At 38.3% G+C, this 17500-nt stretch overlaps 2 protein-coding genes across 4 annotated transcripts in view; both read left to right on the top strand.

Moving 5' to 3' along the window:
- LOC137982571 (neurotrimin-like) overlaps window positions 1–4242 on the top strand; it is a 15351-nt gene extending 11109 nt beyond the window's left edge. For both annotated transcript variants that reach the window (XM_068829692.1, XM_068829691.1), the window contains exons 3-4: window positions 2063–2305; window positions 4077–4242. In XM_068829692.1, the coding sequence (XP_068685793.1) occupies window positions 2063–2305; window positions 4077–4108 (275 nt within the window). In that variant the 3' untranslated portion in view covers window positions 4109–4242. The remainder of the gene's footprint in view (window positions 1–2062; window positions 2306–4076) is intronic.
- The window catches only part of LOC137982564 (tyrosine kinase receptor Cad96Ca-like), a 16281-nt gene continuing 2888 nt past the window's right edge, over window positions 4108–17500 (top strand). Inside the window, exons 1-7 of one of the 2 annotated variants that reach the window (XM_068829682.1) lie at window positions 4108–4342; window positions 4903–5193; window positions 7139–7441; window positions 15685–15795; window positions 16130–16320; window positions 17038–17160; window positions 17270–17340. In XM_068829682.1, coding sequence (XP_068685783.1) covers window positions 4249–4342; window positions 4903–5193; window positions 7139–7441; window positions 15685–15795; window positions 16130–16320; window positions 17038–17160; window positions 17270–17340 — 1184 coding nt within the window. In that variant the 5' untranslated portion in view covers window positions 4108–4248. Of the gene's footprint in view, window positions 4343–4902; window positions 5194–7138; window positions 7442–13957; window positions 14563–15018; window positions 15278–15684; window positions 15796–16129; window positions 16321–17037; window positions 17161–17269; window positions 17341–17500 lie in introns of those variants that run through there. The other variant, XM_068829683.1, reaches the window with a different exon arrangement.

Raw genomic sequence — 17500 nt, 5'->3', positions numbered from 1 at the left:
TCAGGATGTGGCCCCGAGGAAAACACCTGTCCACGAGTGCTAAGAATTTCTTCCCGATGTTGGTGCTAACACTGGGTGACGGGGTCAAATTTCAGCCTGTGGTTGTAACCACTCTCGTCCAGAACTTTCTGGTAGGGTGGTGTTTCACGGTCGAAGGATCTTTCATCCGACGAAATGGACGATAGGCGTCTATTGATCTCTGCTGGAATGTTTTTCACGACGGAGGGGGGTGGGGGGGGGGGGGTGGTTGCTTTCTTTGTTGACGAATAGAACGCTGGCGCTAGGTTTAGTATAGGGCCTATAGGTGCTGTCGTTGAGATCAAGCGTGACGTACAGGAAGTGTACATTTTTTTTGTTGACTTCGATTGTGATATTGAGGCCATGCTCCTTGAATACAAGGCAAATGTCATTCTTGATCCTGTCGTTCTCTCTGGGCGTGGCGTTTGAGACCGCTAGGCCGTCGTCCCTATACAAGCCTATTTTGCCCGCACACTTGGTCTTGAGCTGTGATAGCAAAAAGCAGCCTACAAGCTCGCACGTTTCAGCGTCGTGGAAGCTGCCCGTTGTGACGTCGAAGATGCTGGCACATTTATTTTCCCATGATTGCTGCTTGTGAGTGAGAAGGGATTTTTTAGCTTGGATGACAATATTCCTTTCCTCTGCCGTGATGTTGTCGTAAGCAGATGCAAAGTCCAACGCTTTATTCAACGACTCCTCACTGATCGATGGATAAAACTCCACAATATTAAAGCAGATGAAGCTGCTTTACCTTTGAGAAAGTTACGACATTTTTTAATTTCGAAGACATGTTTCGATGTTTCAAACATCATCAACATCATCATCATCGTGCTTGCTGTAATGCTTGCTATATCGGCGAAAGTGGTCGTCATTTTTTCACACGCATCCGTGAACATCTCTTTTCAGACAAGTCCTCTCACATCTTCAAACATTTACTGAGCTCAGAACGTTGTCGTCAATCTTGCTATGCGGATTGTTTCGAAATCCTTGATTCCGCCCCTTCTAAATTTTAACTTAAACTCAAGGAGGCTATGCATATAAATTAGGAAAAGACTAATTTAAACCAACAAGTTCATCACGTCAACCTGACACTTACGCTTTGGGCTCTACATTCTTTCTAACACTCTGTAACTCACTCAAATATGTATTTCTTGTCACTTAATCATATTTAATTATGCATGTTTCGCCTAGTTGTTATATAGTCCTAACGGTTTTTCAAATATTTTGTAACTGACGATGATGTTTGTAACATCGAAACATGTCTTCGAAATTAAAAAATGTCGTAACTCTGGGTAAAGCTAGTTGTTGAAAGTGAGTAAGGTGATGTTAATTAATATTAAAATTATTATTAACACTTTATGATTATTCTAGACTGTTTGTTTCAAGACAATAAAAAGACAATTCTAAACACATGAGGCATAATTATAAAATCATCAATGCATGTTAATGAATTACTACTTATTGATTACCAATAGAAAAAAAACAACATAGTTAGCCTTGTATTAAATTTATTAAGCAAATTCCATTAACAACAAAACGTATTGATGTGAATTACAGTACATTATTAGAGAAGAGCAATTAATGGAAAGTGGAAAGTGCCAATGCAAGAAATGGTAAAACTCTTTATTGAGGGAAAGGTTTGCATTATACATTTAGCATGTGTGTAACAGAGCAACGCCAATATAAAAAATAATAATAATAAGGAAATTTTACTAGCTCTCTGGCACCACCATGAAAAATGAAACTGAGATAACAATCCCTTGTGCTTCATCTTGGAAAAAAAAATCAGAAGCACCTGTGTACAATGATTTTATCATACCTTTCTAAAATTTGGCCTCCTTATTTGAATATCGTTTGCATTTCACTCACACTTATTTTATGTTTGCATTTGAATTACACTGCACCTCTGAACGCATCCCCTTTCGAGCTGAAACTCAGTCATTTTTCTCTCTATATGTTGCATACAGTGGATCGAGCTTTCGTCCTACTGCCCATGCTGGTTGATTTCTTGTGGAGTTGTTCCTCTCATATTTACTTTATACAGGTCCACCAAACATCACTGATATCTCTGCTGATCAAACTGTTAATGAGGGAAACGACTTGACCCTCAACTGCACAGCAACTGGTAACCCTGCTCCCAACACCACTTGGATAAAACTTACTGATAACAGTATTGTCACAATGCCACTGACAAACATCAGAAGGACAGATGAAGGGGGATACAGATGCTCTGCTTCTAATGGTGTTGGAAACCTAGCTACAAGAGATGTCTCCATCACTGTATACTGTAAGTGCCTAGTATAACCAACTTTTACTAATTGTAATTACTGCCATGTTACACAAGATAGATTTTTTGCAGCAACACTGGGCTTTACCTTGTAGGAAAGGTTAAGTGAAGTAATTTTCTTGAGGAAAGCCGGCCCCGTCTTTGAGTGGACTTGTGGAAATGTAATTTTTTCGATCTCTCTTTAGACAATTGAGTCAGTGTTGTCCCCTCACCTACTTTTCCCAAAGATTGTATGAAAAGATCTTATTTTAAATGTGATTTTGAGCAATAACTAGAATGAATGCTGTGCTGATGTCACAACTAGCAGAAGAAACAGTTTAGTTTCAATTGCGAGAGTGGATTATAAATATTAATGCCACCCACCATCGTACAAGTGTATTCTTGATTGAACCAAACAATGGAGGCTGGTTAATGGCTGTAGACAATTACAGATCAGGGTTGGAAGTAAGATATTTACAAAGACAAGCCCATTGGTGAGAATTCTCCCTGTTTGTTACCTTTTAACAAGTGAACAACCTTTGCTTTCCATATGACTTATTGTGCATTGAAATTGAACTCTTGCTGTTAGAAAGTAAATGTATAGGGGGCTCTTGACTAGGAGCGAACAACTCCAATACAAACTCTAGGAAGGGCATTTTTACTCGATCTATTTTTAGACTGCTCTTTCCGCAAAATAAAAAAACAAACAAACAAACAAACAAAAAAACAAACAAAGGCAGTTTTGGTTCATTGGCGCCATGACGTGAAGTTAGTTTGTTGTAACAGGCTCCTATGGAAGTCTCGGGACACTAAGTAAATCGGTCTGTGAAAACGCCGTGATCGGACTATACGGCTGTTGTTCGCACTTAATCATGGGCTCCTGTATGCGCCTAAGGATTTTAATTCACAATATTGCATGGTTACTATAACCATGGCCAAGTCGCAGGCCATTACTGCAATACCAAGTGTAAGAACCGTGACATTGGTGGTATTGCAGAGATGTATCCAGCTTTTGAAGTTTGGGGGTCCTCTGGACCCCTTCTTGAAAAATTTTGGGGTCCATTGCAAAATTTTGGGAGTCCAGGTTATTTATATTCAAGAATTAATATTCGATCTGTTGCCCGTTAATTGCTGCTGCAGTACACTTTCAGATTTCTAATTGTTATACAGAAGATAATGTATAGATCGATACACTATCTAATAAACCAAGGTGTCTTCCTTTGTACTTTTGCCACGTCATTTTTATCATGTCCCTTGAGAACACTATAATTATTAACCCGTCACAAGTGGAATCAACTATACAATATGCAAATCACCAATCACGTGAGCCGTATAGAAATCCAAATTACTACATTCCTTCCCTCTAAATCACAATTTATGGGTCCATTGAAAAACTGATAAGTTAATTCAAAGTTCAGGCTCAACAGAAGTACACCATTTTTATTCAATTCCATTTAGGATTCCTTCGTTGAAAAGTGTTCCTTTAGTTTTGACTCAACTGAAAGGTCAGCAAACATAACAATCTTTTAGATAACCAGGCCCAGCCCATTTCCGCTTTGGGCATGACATCTGAGGACTGGTCTGAACAGGTTTCTAAACAGAGACTCCTGATGATGACTTGACTTTTCCCGAAACGGACCTCCCGGCCAATGAATAAAATATATTTATGGTATCCAAATTCAATGCACTGTGATGATTTTTCACTTATTGATTACAACTTCTTCATCAGTTTCAAAGTGTTTAAAGTTATACGAAACTCTTTTGGTTAATTCCATATTTTTTTTTTCTCCAGATCAACCAAGCATAACCTCAGAACTCCCTTAACAAAACAGTCTTGGATTGGAGAGAACGTTCTACTATCATGTGTGGCAGATGGTTCTCCTACCCCATCGATCACATGGAAAAAACCAGACGGAAGTGAGCTAAGAAAAGTAACAACCACAGAGAAAAAAGCGGATACACAGATGAAGGCTTATCAAGATTTTGGAAATTATACTTGTGAAGCCAGAAACGTAGTTGGTGCTGCTGCTCCACGCTTGGTGCAACTGAACCAAATAAGTAAGCAATTAGAAAAATACACACATAAGGTCACTTAAAGCATTTCCAGTATTTTTTACGCAATTTAAAGTGATATTTTTTTTTTTACGCAATTTAAAATGTGATGCTACTTAACCAACTTCCTCTTGCAGACTTGTTCCCAGCTGTTTCATGTTGATTGGACTTAAGCTGACTTATTTGCTCTGCTGAAAAATGAGTTTTGAGGACTCTCTTCCAAACCACAGTTTGCCCATTGCTAGATTCAAGAAAATCATCGCAATGTATTTTTTTTATTACCCCAGAGATTAGTCCGCCATAAATAGGTGCACATATTTCAGAACAATGGGGTCAGCCATTAGTTGTGCCCTTCTTTCTGAAAAGTCTGGGAGTCCATCCATTTAGAGATGATTATGCAGAGGGCAGGAAAAATATGTTGCAGTGGCTAGACTATTCCACACTGGAGCATCCGTAAACTCTTATTAAATGCAACAAGGAGTTTATTCTGGACAAGTGAACGCTCTTAGTGTTCTCTATAGTGATATTCTGTTTATTATTATATATATATTTTTTTTTTGTTAAAGAGGCACCAGGATCTCTGAGCCTCACGACAAATGACAACGATATCCGTGCGTCTTCATTGGCAATAAAATGGACTGCACCAGTTGATGATGGGGGAAGTGCTATTACAGGGTACAAGTTGATTATACTACATGATGACAATGTCATTCTGAACGAGACCACAAGTGCTGGCCTTAGGCAATACCTTGTTGGCGGTCTTAACAGAAGCACAACTTATACTCTGAGGGTGTCGGCGATGAATAGGGTGTTTGAAGGAGCTGCAAGTAAAAAGAAAGCGACGACCAAGTACGAAGGTAATTCCGAAGGACTACTTTGACCAGGTGATTTCATTGCTGAAAGCAAACGAAAGTGGAGAGCATTTTTCAAAATGTGTTGAAACATACAAACAGAGTTTCTTTTTTGTTTTTTTCGGAAATGTAGAAGAATACCTACTTAAACACCGCGTTTAACAACAGTTGTTCCTAGTTCCTATCTGTGTACCCAATTAGTTTCTCTACATACTTTTTGGCTTCAGTCGCTCCAAGATTTTTGTCAGTATGTGCCCAAGTTTTGTTGAACAAATATTGCAAAAATAACAAAACACATTAAATTGCCCTTACAAAATAACACAGTACAATACATATTTAATTGACCACTCTCCATAGGGGCTTTTCAGGGTTAAAGACTCTCTGTCGAACGGCATGCTTTGCGCGCGTTTGTTTATGTTTTTATCCTGCTTAATGTAGCCACCCGGGGGAAGATAAACGATAATTGTGTCCTTTCCTACTAGCGAACAAAGAAGACGTTGGCTTGCAGAATAGAGATGAATGTTTCCAATAAACAAAGCAAAGCGCTTCTCTAACACTGATCAAAGATAATCGGGTTTCCTCACTTAACGCAGCTCGCATCGCAACACCAATTCTTCCCCCTATAAGTCAACCTTTGTGCGTGTCTTTCTATTTTTAGAACGAAACGAGTTCGTCGGCCATGCACGCACTGTTTAAAAGGGTCAATTAGAATAAAGTCAGTGTATAACAAAGAAAAAAATAGCAAAAACATTGTATGCAAATTGTGCAAATTGATGTAAATGTGAGTCTTCTGCAGAAAGGTTAGATCTGAAAATCGAAAGATACGCGCAAAGGTTGACTCAAGGATATGGTGCACATGGAGGCTGGGCTCCTGATAAAGCACTTCTTTGGGGTGCCTTCGATTGGTCGTATTCCGGTATAGGAATACATGGATACAAGTTTAAAACCCTTCGTTTCTATGAAGATTCACATTAGAATTGACAAACACCTGCTAAAATGGTATATTAAACACATCTTTATTATCCTTGTTGCTGCAAAACACCAGACATACCTTTAAAACTCATCATTCCACGTATTCTTATTCTGGAATAGGGTCAATCGAATGCAGCTTTATTGATTTTTCGTTCTTGTAAAAGGGCTGCAAGTTTGTTTTTATAGCAATATGAAAATGAAATACTATTATTTTGTTTGATACGATACAATTTGTGGCAAATCAGTTATTCATAAAGTCTCTGCTACAACCGTTGCAATCAATACCAGGAACGTTAACGTTTGACCCCAACAGAAGCTTTATAAGACACAAAATCATTTCAACCATAGGTGGTCTGATACAATAATATCAAGATTTTTAGCACAGCTAAAATTAGGAAATTCTGCAATTTAGTTTCTATCAAGTGGCACTTTCTGCAATTTGACATCATTCTTGTGGTATTCTATAAGGTACTGGTGTCAATGCAATGCTTGTACGCCATCTTTGGAACTGCATAATGGTGTACGACTGCTGGCCTTGTACAAAACGGGGTGTTCAATGGAGAGACTGGGCGAGACATTATAGGACAAGGAAATGCAATACGTAACGTTTTACATTCAGATCGCAAAAAAATGCTTTAGAAAAGCAATTTATTTTTTTCCCTTCTTTTCAGAGTTTCATGATAAATCGGGAGAACCTGGTAATAGTTTTAAATATGGTTTTTAAAAGAGCACCAAGATATTTACGCTAGATGAGTTCAGTTCAGCACTTTATTATGTTGATAGATGGTGGTAAACTCTTACGGTCGTGATATTTTCACAGAAATACAAGGCTTATTACCAGGGAGGTTTCCTTTAGACAGTCATCAGCATTCTTTCTTAACATCAACCCGTAATATTCTTATTCTTTAAAGGAAGTATGCTTGCCATTGTTTAAGGCTCTTGTGTGTGCGTATGTTTTTAATTTCTGTTTATTTTCAAGGAGCCCCAGCCACCGTGGAAATTGTAGGTTTGCCTCCTGAAACAAAGAACGTTAGCGTAATAATAAAGTGGAAGGAACCGGAAAGCAATGGAGCACCCATCACACAGTACACAGTCTATCAACGCATTGTAAATAAAAATAATACAGTAGGAGAGTGGAACAAAATAGGAGTAATCAAGGACCTATCACGACGTCAAGTAATTGTGGATTTAAAGAGGAACAAGGTGTATGAGTTTGCTGTGACTGCCACAAACAAATATGGAGATAGTTTGCACGAGGGAAAAAAGCTTGTTGTATTGGGAGGTAGGTAAAATTCGCAATATATTTGCGCGGTGTTTTTACGTACTGGACCTACCTTTTTTCAAATTAAAGCAAAGTGACTATACGCTCTTGCAATGCGAAGCTCTTTTGCACTGTTTATGAAGTCAGAAAATGGTAGCCTTTTTGAAACAAAAATGCTCTTGAAAGGATTCACTTTTTAGGATTGCCCTCTTAATAATAATAATAATAATAATAATAATAATAATAATAATAATAATAATAATAATGATAACAATAACAATAACAATAACAATAACATTAACAATGATTATAATAATAATAATAATAATAAATATAATAATAATAATAATAATAATAATAATAATAAATATAATAATAGTAATAATAATAATAATAATAATAATAATATTAATAACAATCATGACAGTGACTTGGATCCTGCGTGAGGTAAAGGCATGTTATGAATGAGACCGTAAACAGTACAAGATCAATCATCTATTGTTCATGGGTTAGGGTTAGGGTTAGGAATCTTATGTGTTCAGCGAGGATATCGGGATGGAATTTGGATTGAAGAAGTGTGGTGTAATGGTTCTCAACAGAGGGAATGTGGGGAAGAAGAATGGTATAACCCTTCCAGATGGGCACGCAAAGAAACAAATAGACGAGTATGGATACAGATATTTGGGAATTCTAGAATTAGACAGTGTAAAAGAAGGGGAGATGAAGATTCAGCGTAAGAAGGAATATAAGAGGAGACTGAAGATTGTGCTGAAGAAGTGAAAATTGAATGGCAAGAGGTCGAGACAGCAGAAAGCAAATCGTTATCTTTAAGAAAATTACGACATTTTTTAATGTCTAAGACATGTTTCGCTTTCGATGTTATGAACATCATCTTCAGTTACAGAATATTTGAAAAACCGTTAGGACTATATAACAACTAGGCGAAACATGCATAATTAATTATGATTGAGTGACAAGAATTACATATTTGAGTGAATGGCAAGAATAAGATCCAAGCAATTAACACGTGGGCTGTGCGGTCATGAGATATGTCATCAAATGGACAGACCATGAGTTGAGAACTCTGGACAGAAAGACAAGACAGATCCTGACCATGTATGTAGCATTTCATCTCAAGAGTGATGCTGACAGGTTGAATCTGGCGAGGGCGAAAGATAGGCGTGCATTAATCAGCTGCGAAGTGACGAAATTATATTGGGATAGTATGTGAAGAATTCGAAGGAGGATCTATTTGGAGGCGTCAAAGCCACTAATGTCATTGAGTACGAAAAAAGTGTAGAAAGTAAGGAATTCAAGTAGGCGTGGCATGAGGAGAAGTTAAGGAATTGAAAGGGGAAGAATATGTACAGCCAGTATTTGAGAGAAATGCTAGACACGACAGATGTTGTGGAAACATAGTAATAGTTGAGAAAGGCGGATTTGAAAGTGTAGACTGAGGCCCTATTATGTACTGCGCATGAGCAAGCTCTTTGGACCAACGGCGTTAAACATCATAAGACGGCGGAGTTTCCCTTGTGTATGTTGTGTGGTGAGAAGGTTGAGAATGTCGATCACGTTGTGAGCGGGTGTAACGTTAGGTCAGAAGGAATAAAAAAGAAGACATGACGATGTTGCGAAGGCGGTCCACTGGAAACTGTGTGAGAAATATGGATTAGAGCAGAGCAAAAAGCGGTATGAGCACACACCCGAGAGTGTAGTGGAGAATGACTGAATCAAGATCTTGTGGGGTGTCAGCATCCAATGTGACCATTTTATTGAAGCAAGAAGGCCTGAAATTGTAATCATTGCTAAGGAAGACAAGAACTTATTTGTTGTTGTTGCTATCCCCTGGAGATTCAAGAATTAGTGAAAAAAGAAGGTGAAAAGGGTGAAAAATACAAAGACCTAAAGAGAGAAATTATGAGGATATGGAATTGGAGAAGGTGCTCAGGTAATACTCCTATGGTTATTAGCGCCCTAGGTGGAGTAACAACAAAGTTAGGCGACTGGGTTGGGAAACTGGGCGTTACACTCCAAAAAACATTCCTAAAAAATAGGCAAGCAGTGCGTAAAGTTGACAGTCCCTCGAAGCTCGATCCGCGAAACTCGATTATCGATCCTCCATTCTCGAAAATTTCGCGGATCGAGACTCGAGTCGAGTTTCGAGACCCTCGAGGGCTTTCGAGGAATTTTCCAGAGAATGATGGTAGGCTCTCGAGTGCATAAAACAAAGAAGTTTTCTCTTGATTACAAATGTAATTTTCCACGCGTCTATTCCTGTTTATTTTACGGATCTTTCTTACTGTTGGTTTCCATTATTTTTCGCGTTCGTCAGAAACTCTTGCAAAGCATGTAGATTTCTTTGTTCAATTCCTTTTGAATTATTTCGCGTGCTTAAAAAAATAAAATAAAATAAATTAGCTAGCGTTGTAGGTTTTGCGATATCAATCGGTCGCTTTGTACCCGCGTTGTTAGCTCTCTGCCGTGTGCGCTAGCGGTACGCTCACTACTTCAGAATACTCAAAGTTGATGACACAAGAATGAGTTGGATATAAATTTAAACGGTCTTCACGAAATTTAAATTTTTTGCACGGCACAGTATCTTGTAACTTTCCGACCTGAATTTACTTTCAAGTTTGTTTACATTTAGCATGTTCGGTTGAGGACGCCGCTGCCGCCAGTTGCAGTTTACCGAAGATCATTTTCAGTGTTATGAAAGTGTTTCCTAGAATTTTTTAGCGTCCGGATTAGGGCTGTTTATCAAAAGTATCCCGGTAATTCAGCAGTTATAAACACTCAAATCAAGAAAGCATGAGCGGTGATTTAAAAAAAGTGCATACAGTAAAAGGGATCGTGAAAAATATTTCGATGCTGTATGCTGTATGCATGTCAAAAGCTTTTGTCTAACGCTATTGTTTCGCTGTCGAAAAGTTTTTTTTTTTTTCACCTCGAGATCTCTAATCGAGACCCTGGAAAAAAATTCGAGAGTCTCGAAACTCGGTCCTCGATCCTCGATCCTTTAATCTAGAAACTCGAGCCTCAAAACTCGATCCTCGATTCTCGAAAACATCGAGGATCGCCTTGTGAGCCTGCTTTATAAAAACAAATGTTGATGTAAAATTAAATAAATGTTGATATACAGTTTTAAGGAAGAGCAGAAGGAAGTTTTCAGGAAGTGTCGATACACGATGAAATATTTTGCTATCAGCAACAAAATTTGCGACATAAAAACAGCATAAATGTTCAACCGCCGATGTAAAAAGTTACCATCAGCGAAAAACAATTTGGGAGATTTTTGCTACGTTCATTTTTCTATTGTACTTTTGGCTGCACAAGGAAATCGCAAAATCGAAAGTGACGTCGATTTCAGCGGCCGCTATGATCAAGTTATCTAGCTAGCGTGTTTACTAAGAACTGGTGAAAAAAAGGATATATCTGTGTCAAAATGAAGTGTTATAAAGTTTGACAGGAAATGTGCAAATTAAACACAAAGATCACAATCGCCCAACTCTTGAGGTTGAATATTGTTTCTGCAAAGTCAAAAGTTCAGTCTCCTAGACGAGGTTATTTATCACCAGTTAATTCCATCATTTTGGAAATAGCAGCTGCCTTATTGTTCATCAGCGTCACAAATTTTTGCCAATCTTGGAACTCATTTCTTGAAACTCAAGTACGCTTCCAACAGACCTGTTTATTTTCATGAGTTGTGCACGCGCTGCGGGTCTATTGTCACCACGGACTTACACTTTTACACTGTTACAACCCGGTGACATAGTGTGTACTGAACTTACAGTGCACTACCACAAAAAGACTGCACTATTAGGAACAGCAAGGATTTTGAGAAAGGTGCTTAATACATAATCTAAGGAAAAGAAATCGTGTGGAACCCTTGGAATTTTGTACATATTGGAGTTTGCTCATCTGATTCTGGTTAAGGCCTGATAATATTAATAGTAGCTTACAATGATCTGACTTAGAAGATATAAAAGCATGTATCAGAATCTCATAATGTTTGAAGGAAATACCTATGAAAAATGATGCGCATATGGTAAAATGCAGATTTACTCACGTTCTTTATTTTTTTGTCCCTTGCTAACACCATAAAGACAAAAAAACCAATGTTCTTCACCGACTCTGATGGCTGAATTACATCTGATCCAGCAAGGATGGAATCTAGAGAAGGTGATGGGTGGTGGCGGGCATTGAACATATAAGGCCCTCAGTTTTGCAGTTGTCAAGTTTCAACTTTTTGGTAGTCATCCATTGAGTGATATATTGAATGCATAATTATTTCAAGACGCGATTTGGAATTGGGTAGTTCTCTGGAGTTGTGACGTCGTCAGCATAAAAATGAAATATCATGTCGTGACACTTAATAATAATAAAAACCTGCTAAGACACAGTTTTAATTTTTCCTTGGCTGCACTCAAAAGGTGTCTTTCTTTTTAGTATTTCGTGCGTTTAACGCTCAATATGCCTTGTACATGATGACGTCATATGCTCAAAATTCACAAAATTATTCACATCATTTGCTCATGCCATACTGTTCGCACGTGGGCTTTCTCTACAATTTTATTTCTCCTTTGGGATTTAGCTTATGCTAAAATTTATACCTTTGATTTTCAAATTCGAAGCTTGGTGGTGAAATTAGCTAGTCAGAAGTCATCAAGAATAAGGGCAATTCAAATTTGGAACGCCAATGAAAAAGCATTGGACGGTGAACCGCAAAGCAACGAAGTACATTGCTTTTGGACCAACAAGTTATAAATGAGAATGGCATGAAAACTACAACAGAACATTGGAAATCGAGGACCTCGCAAGGTGACAAGTCGCGTTAATATTGGGCAAAATAGTGTATGATTTTTTAATATTTTATTATTTTTATTTTTTTGGTGACGGTCACGTAGCGAGCATTAAGATAGTTTGCGGAGAGGGAAAGAATACCGGAAAACTTGTGGCTTTGGAAGATAGGTGACACGACGCAATGTTTCGGTTTCCCTTGTACGCAGCTAGGTTTAAGTCAAACTCGTTCCCAGGGTCTCTCTTCTCTGCCTGCTTGTTCGTTTTCGTTTCTCTTTCTAATCTTTAACAAAGTGATTCCTAAGCTTGTACAGCGAGTAGACAACATTGGCTTATTTCTGTATCAACAGCTTCGTGTATTAGAAATGTCGTTGTCAAGATATTTGTACAACTGCACGCAGCAAACAGTAGTGTTTAATTTGTAACAAATCGTGAAGTATACCCCGGCGTAGTGTTTGGTGTATTGCTTTATTATAGTGTATGTTCTATAGGAGCAAATTCAGCTTTTTTTTTTGTGAACGTCAATGTCCACCCAACATGGTGTTATCCGTCAAAAAAGGTTAAACGCTTTGTGGGAATTCATCTCTTGTGGGAATAGAACATCACCTCTTTGAGCTTTTAATTGATTTTAATCTTACATTGTAAGATAAAGATTGGTTATTTTAAGCAGCGTTGTCAAACGAGTACGCCTTCGCCCAGTGGGAGAGTGTTTTTTGCCTGAGTACCACGTGACCTGCGTGAACCAGGGTCTTTCTTCTCAACGACAAAGGCGGCAGAGAAGACCCTGGGAACGAGGTTGCGTTTTGTTTTCTATTATTTATTATTATTTTTTTTAATGTGATACCACCAACAAAGTCTGTCAGTTCTTAGATACCAACCCTCTGCATGGATTTTCTCACAGGCACGTTTCCACTAGTTTTAAACACAAATCCGCCTGAGGAAATCACGTTAGAAAAATTATGAATTTCCTGACGTCCTGTTCGAGCTCTTGTGTATTGGATTATTCAAGTTGATTAAATCTTACAGCTGGGACTTTACAACGAGAAACAGAAAGCATTGTCGCTCCTTCCAAAAGCGTTTAATTCCTGGGTTGTCAGTCATATGTAGCGCCTAACTAAATGAAGGGTACTTTGGAATTTGAGGTACTCCACCGCTCGATAATTACACCAATGTGGAAATTTATGATGGGGGTGAATAGGGTTACGTACCAACAAGGATACTCAACTTAACATTACGGGGACGTTTGATGAGGTGCAGGCTACGTCTTGATGGTTGGGTTAAATATTTCTTCTTTTCATTTTCATGCTAGTTGTGAACAGCTTCTTGAGATCCAGCTTATTCTTCTAAGCCAAGAAAAGATTATGCTTATTTGTTTTTCTCCTTTCGGGTAAGTTTGTGTACTTTAATCGACAGGTGTTCCAGAACCTGTAACTATTGTCAAAGATGAGATAGATAGTAACAAAATTACCCTTAGTTGGAACAAACCAGAAGAGAATGGAGCGGACATCACCCAATACACCATCTACAAAAGAATTGCAAGTGACAAGAAGTGGACAAACGTTGGAGAAGTAAAGGACATCTCTAATCGTCCGCTTTTGAGATATAAACCAAAGGTAAATCATTGCTTAATTCCGAGCTTAGGGTTCCTCATAAAACTGGATAGTAAGTGTAAGATTCAACTGTGCTCAATAACTCTTATTCATTTCACGTACAAAATCATCTGATCTTAATAAGTAAAGGAAACATCAACGATGAAAAGCCAAAAAATTCTCTGAAAAATATACACATACAAATGTTGAGCTAAGGCTAGGTGAAGATTAATAACTGCGAAACAACAGCAGTACTTGCAGGTTATTGTGCATGACTACGACCCATAACGAATTGACAAAGAAAACATGCATGCTCTTTTTCTTTTAGTTTCCTTTAGTTGACTTAAATCACTCTCTCTCTCTCACTGCGAAGCGTGAGAAAACGAGCCTTAGGTAGACTAGTCAGCGTCTCAACGATGTTCATGAAATCGTCACGAATCGTACTGCAAGTGTATCAAAAAGATTATTTATTTTCCTGCTCTGCGAGCATACCCGAATCCAAAAAAAAAAAAAAGGAAGAAGAAGAAGACAAAGAAACAGTTGTGCTAAATACCCATTGCTCTCAGTGGAAACTTTGTGGTCCTGCATTACAAGTCTGATTGTGCTTTCTTTGTGTTAGGTTCTTGTTCTGTTTTGCATATTTTTTACAACTTATTCATCGTCTTTCTGGTGATCATAATTATTGTTCTCTCCCTGGTGATATGGAAAATGCGCCGTCGTCCTTGTCCAAGATGTGGAGATCTTATACCGATGGTAAGTTGTTAATGAGATCTTGCCAGAAGAAAAGATGTGTAAGATGAACCCTGGATTAAGAGAGTTTGATTATGGGTTCTTCAATGCCAAAGCATTCAGTCTATTGAAGACCGTTGTAAGCTCGCCAAACTCTCTTTCTAGGCTTAAGGTTGCTATCCTGTTGTTCCATTATATAGTGTATTTGCTACACATCTCTCTTGAAGTAAGTTTATAATTGCGTGGATGCTTGTAGAATTAAGCTGGATGCACTGGTTTAAGGCCGCTACACTTACCACTGCCCTAACTGTCCCCCTCCTGGAATACTCGTTGCAATGGTTGTCTGTTATTTGAATCATGTTGAAAGCAAATCTTGGGGAGAAAGATGGACGATAATGGAAACAGAGACTAGCATTGCAGTAGCCCTGAGAGATACAATTAGAGCTTTACTGTCATTTTTTGTGGATTAACTATCACCAGAATCCAGTATCTTTGCAAGTTAAAGACAAATTAGGACTTCCCAGCGATCTAAATACGAAGGAGCCTGCGAGTCAAGCTGCAGGGAGTGGATCTTACATGCCACTTCATCCGTCTGGAAGAAGCTGGGAAGTGAGTCAAGAAGATGTTCATGTTATCAAAATCATCGGTAAAGGAGCCTTTTCTCAGGTTGCCCAGGCAACAGTGAAAAATGTAAGAGAACATCAGGAGGAAACGACAGTGGCAGTAAAAATGCTGAAAGGTTGGTTTCCGCTTATCCTTGACATGTGCTTTCACTGATTTGTTGATACTGCTTTTAAAAGCGCACAATGGAAGCGGTAAACTGGCTTGATAAGGTTTATAAAGTGAGCTTGCTTTGAGACATTGATCAAAGGATATCAGCACTATATATGAAAAAGTACATGTCTTTTACTGCTGGCCATGCAGTTTCTCGCTAAATTAATAAAAAAAAATGGCGTTAATAACTACAATCCTCCATAAGTAAACTTGATCCTCGCGTAACATCATTTGTTCTGTTCCACAATTGGATTATTTTGCTCTTAGCTAAAATAATTCAAAGTATTTACACTTCAACGATTATCTGTTGTGGTACTACTTTAGCAGTCCCGAGTCAACTGCCATCAAGAACTTCTATTTTTTACTTCCTAGTCAATGCTCCTCCGTCAGATAGAAAGGATCTGTTGTCAGAATTGGAGCTGATGAAAAAAATGAAACCTCATCCTCATGTTATCAAGCTCATCGGATGCGTCACTGAAAGCGGTAAAACTGACGTCTTCATAATTTGTTGTGCTTTTAAATTTGTTTTGTTTTGTTTTCTCTCATTTAAAAAATGAATCAAGCCAATTCTGGTGTAGTTCGAGGCGGGCTAGGGATGGAACGTGGTTCAAAGAATAAGCAAAAGTACACTCAAGAATCTCGAGTCAAGTTTATCAAGAAGTTAATTTCTTTTTGCAACATGGATCAGTTTTATTCTTCATGGTGTAAAACGTGACTAATTTGGATTGGGAATTTTGTTAAGAGAGTGTTGAAAGAAGCTAGTAATTCCTAGGATGAATATGAACACACCATATTTCAGGAACCTTGTTTTCCACAGAACCACTGATGGTCTTGATCGAGTATGTTCCATTTGGAGACCTCTTGGGATACCTAAGAAAGAGCCGAGGACTGAACGACACTTACTATAAGGACCCGGATGTACAACCGGAGACCAATCTGACTTCGGAACAACTGATAAAATTCGCTTGGCAGGTTGCTGATGGGATGTGTTACTTGTGTTCGAAAAAGGTTTGCTCACCAAGGGAAGATCGCCATCAGTCCGCATCCATCAATAGGAAATAAATGTTTAGAATGCCATGAAAATACATTTGCAGGATATTCATTATTACATTGATACTGTAAGTGAAACGGAACTGCAACCAAGCTGACAATGAGACATATAACTGAGCTATGGAAGTTCAGTTTAGTTTAGACAGCTGTGAATGTAACTTAAGAGGTTACAGGTCTTTGAATTGCATCCGTTTATGCTGCCTTCATGATGCTCCAATTCAGAGTAGGATCAAACTATGGCTGTTGTGAAACATGCCCGTGCACGTAAATTAACACGAATTTAATTGAAAAGAATGTTTGGGTGGGTGATTAAAGCTAAAGGTTTCCCTTCGGACGCCAGGGGTGCAATTTCTACTCTTATTACTTACTAGTGGATTTTTCTTCGGTGTTAAAATAGAACAACTTGATTATCTCCTACCGGTTAGCGTTTTCTAATGTCGTGTGTGATATAAAAATCTTTCTTCTATTCGCTGTTGATTGATGAGACCGCATTACAGGACTCAAACTATGGTCAATTATTAGAAATTGTAAATTCATATGGATGTGTTCCCTCGATAATGAGGCCCACTTAGAATACTTTGACATTTACTGAAGATGGGACGCTTCTGATAGAGTTAATTTTGTCGTTAAATTTACTATACTTCTTAATACACATTCATACTCAATTTCTGTTAGATTGTCCATCGCGACTTGGCGGCGAGAAATGTTCTTGTTGGTGAAGGAGAGAGATGCAAGGTGACAGATTTTGGGATGGCGAGGAATGTGGGCCAGGACGATATTTATACCAAAAAAAGTCGGGTAAAGCTACAACTAAACTTTGCTTTGCGAAAATGCTTTATTTGCTACGATCAAGTACCAGATGTATTCGTTTTCTCTAAGAGTATTCTGTAATTGTCTTCGTACATAGGGTCGTTTACCTGTTAAGTGGACTGCATTTGAGGCCTTGCTTTACGGAGTGTACACAACACAAAGTGATGTGTAAGTATATCCGTGTCAGTAAAAAGTTTAAATTATTTTCCTTTTGGAAGTGATTGTTGTCCATTCCCGTTTCATTTTGCAGCAGACCTAAATATCTTAAGAGTTGTCGTTACTTCTTTTCTCTAATGATTGCTCCATTTTTGAAATGCATGCTTCCTTA

Source organism: Montipora foliosa, chromosome 13, assembly GCF_036669935.1.
Source record: "Montipora foliosa isolate CH-2021 chromosome 13, ASM3666993v2, whole genome shotgun sequence".
Taxonomy (NCBI): domain Eukaryota; kingdom Metazoa; phylum Cnidaria; class Anthozoa; order Scleractinia; family Acroporidae; genus Montipora; species Montipora foliosa.
The sequence above is the reverse complement of the archived record's forward strand: the minus strand, read 5'-3'. Positions and strand labels throughout refer to the sequence as shown.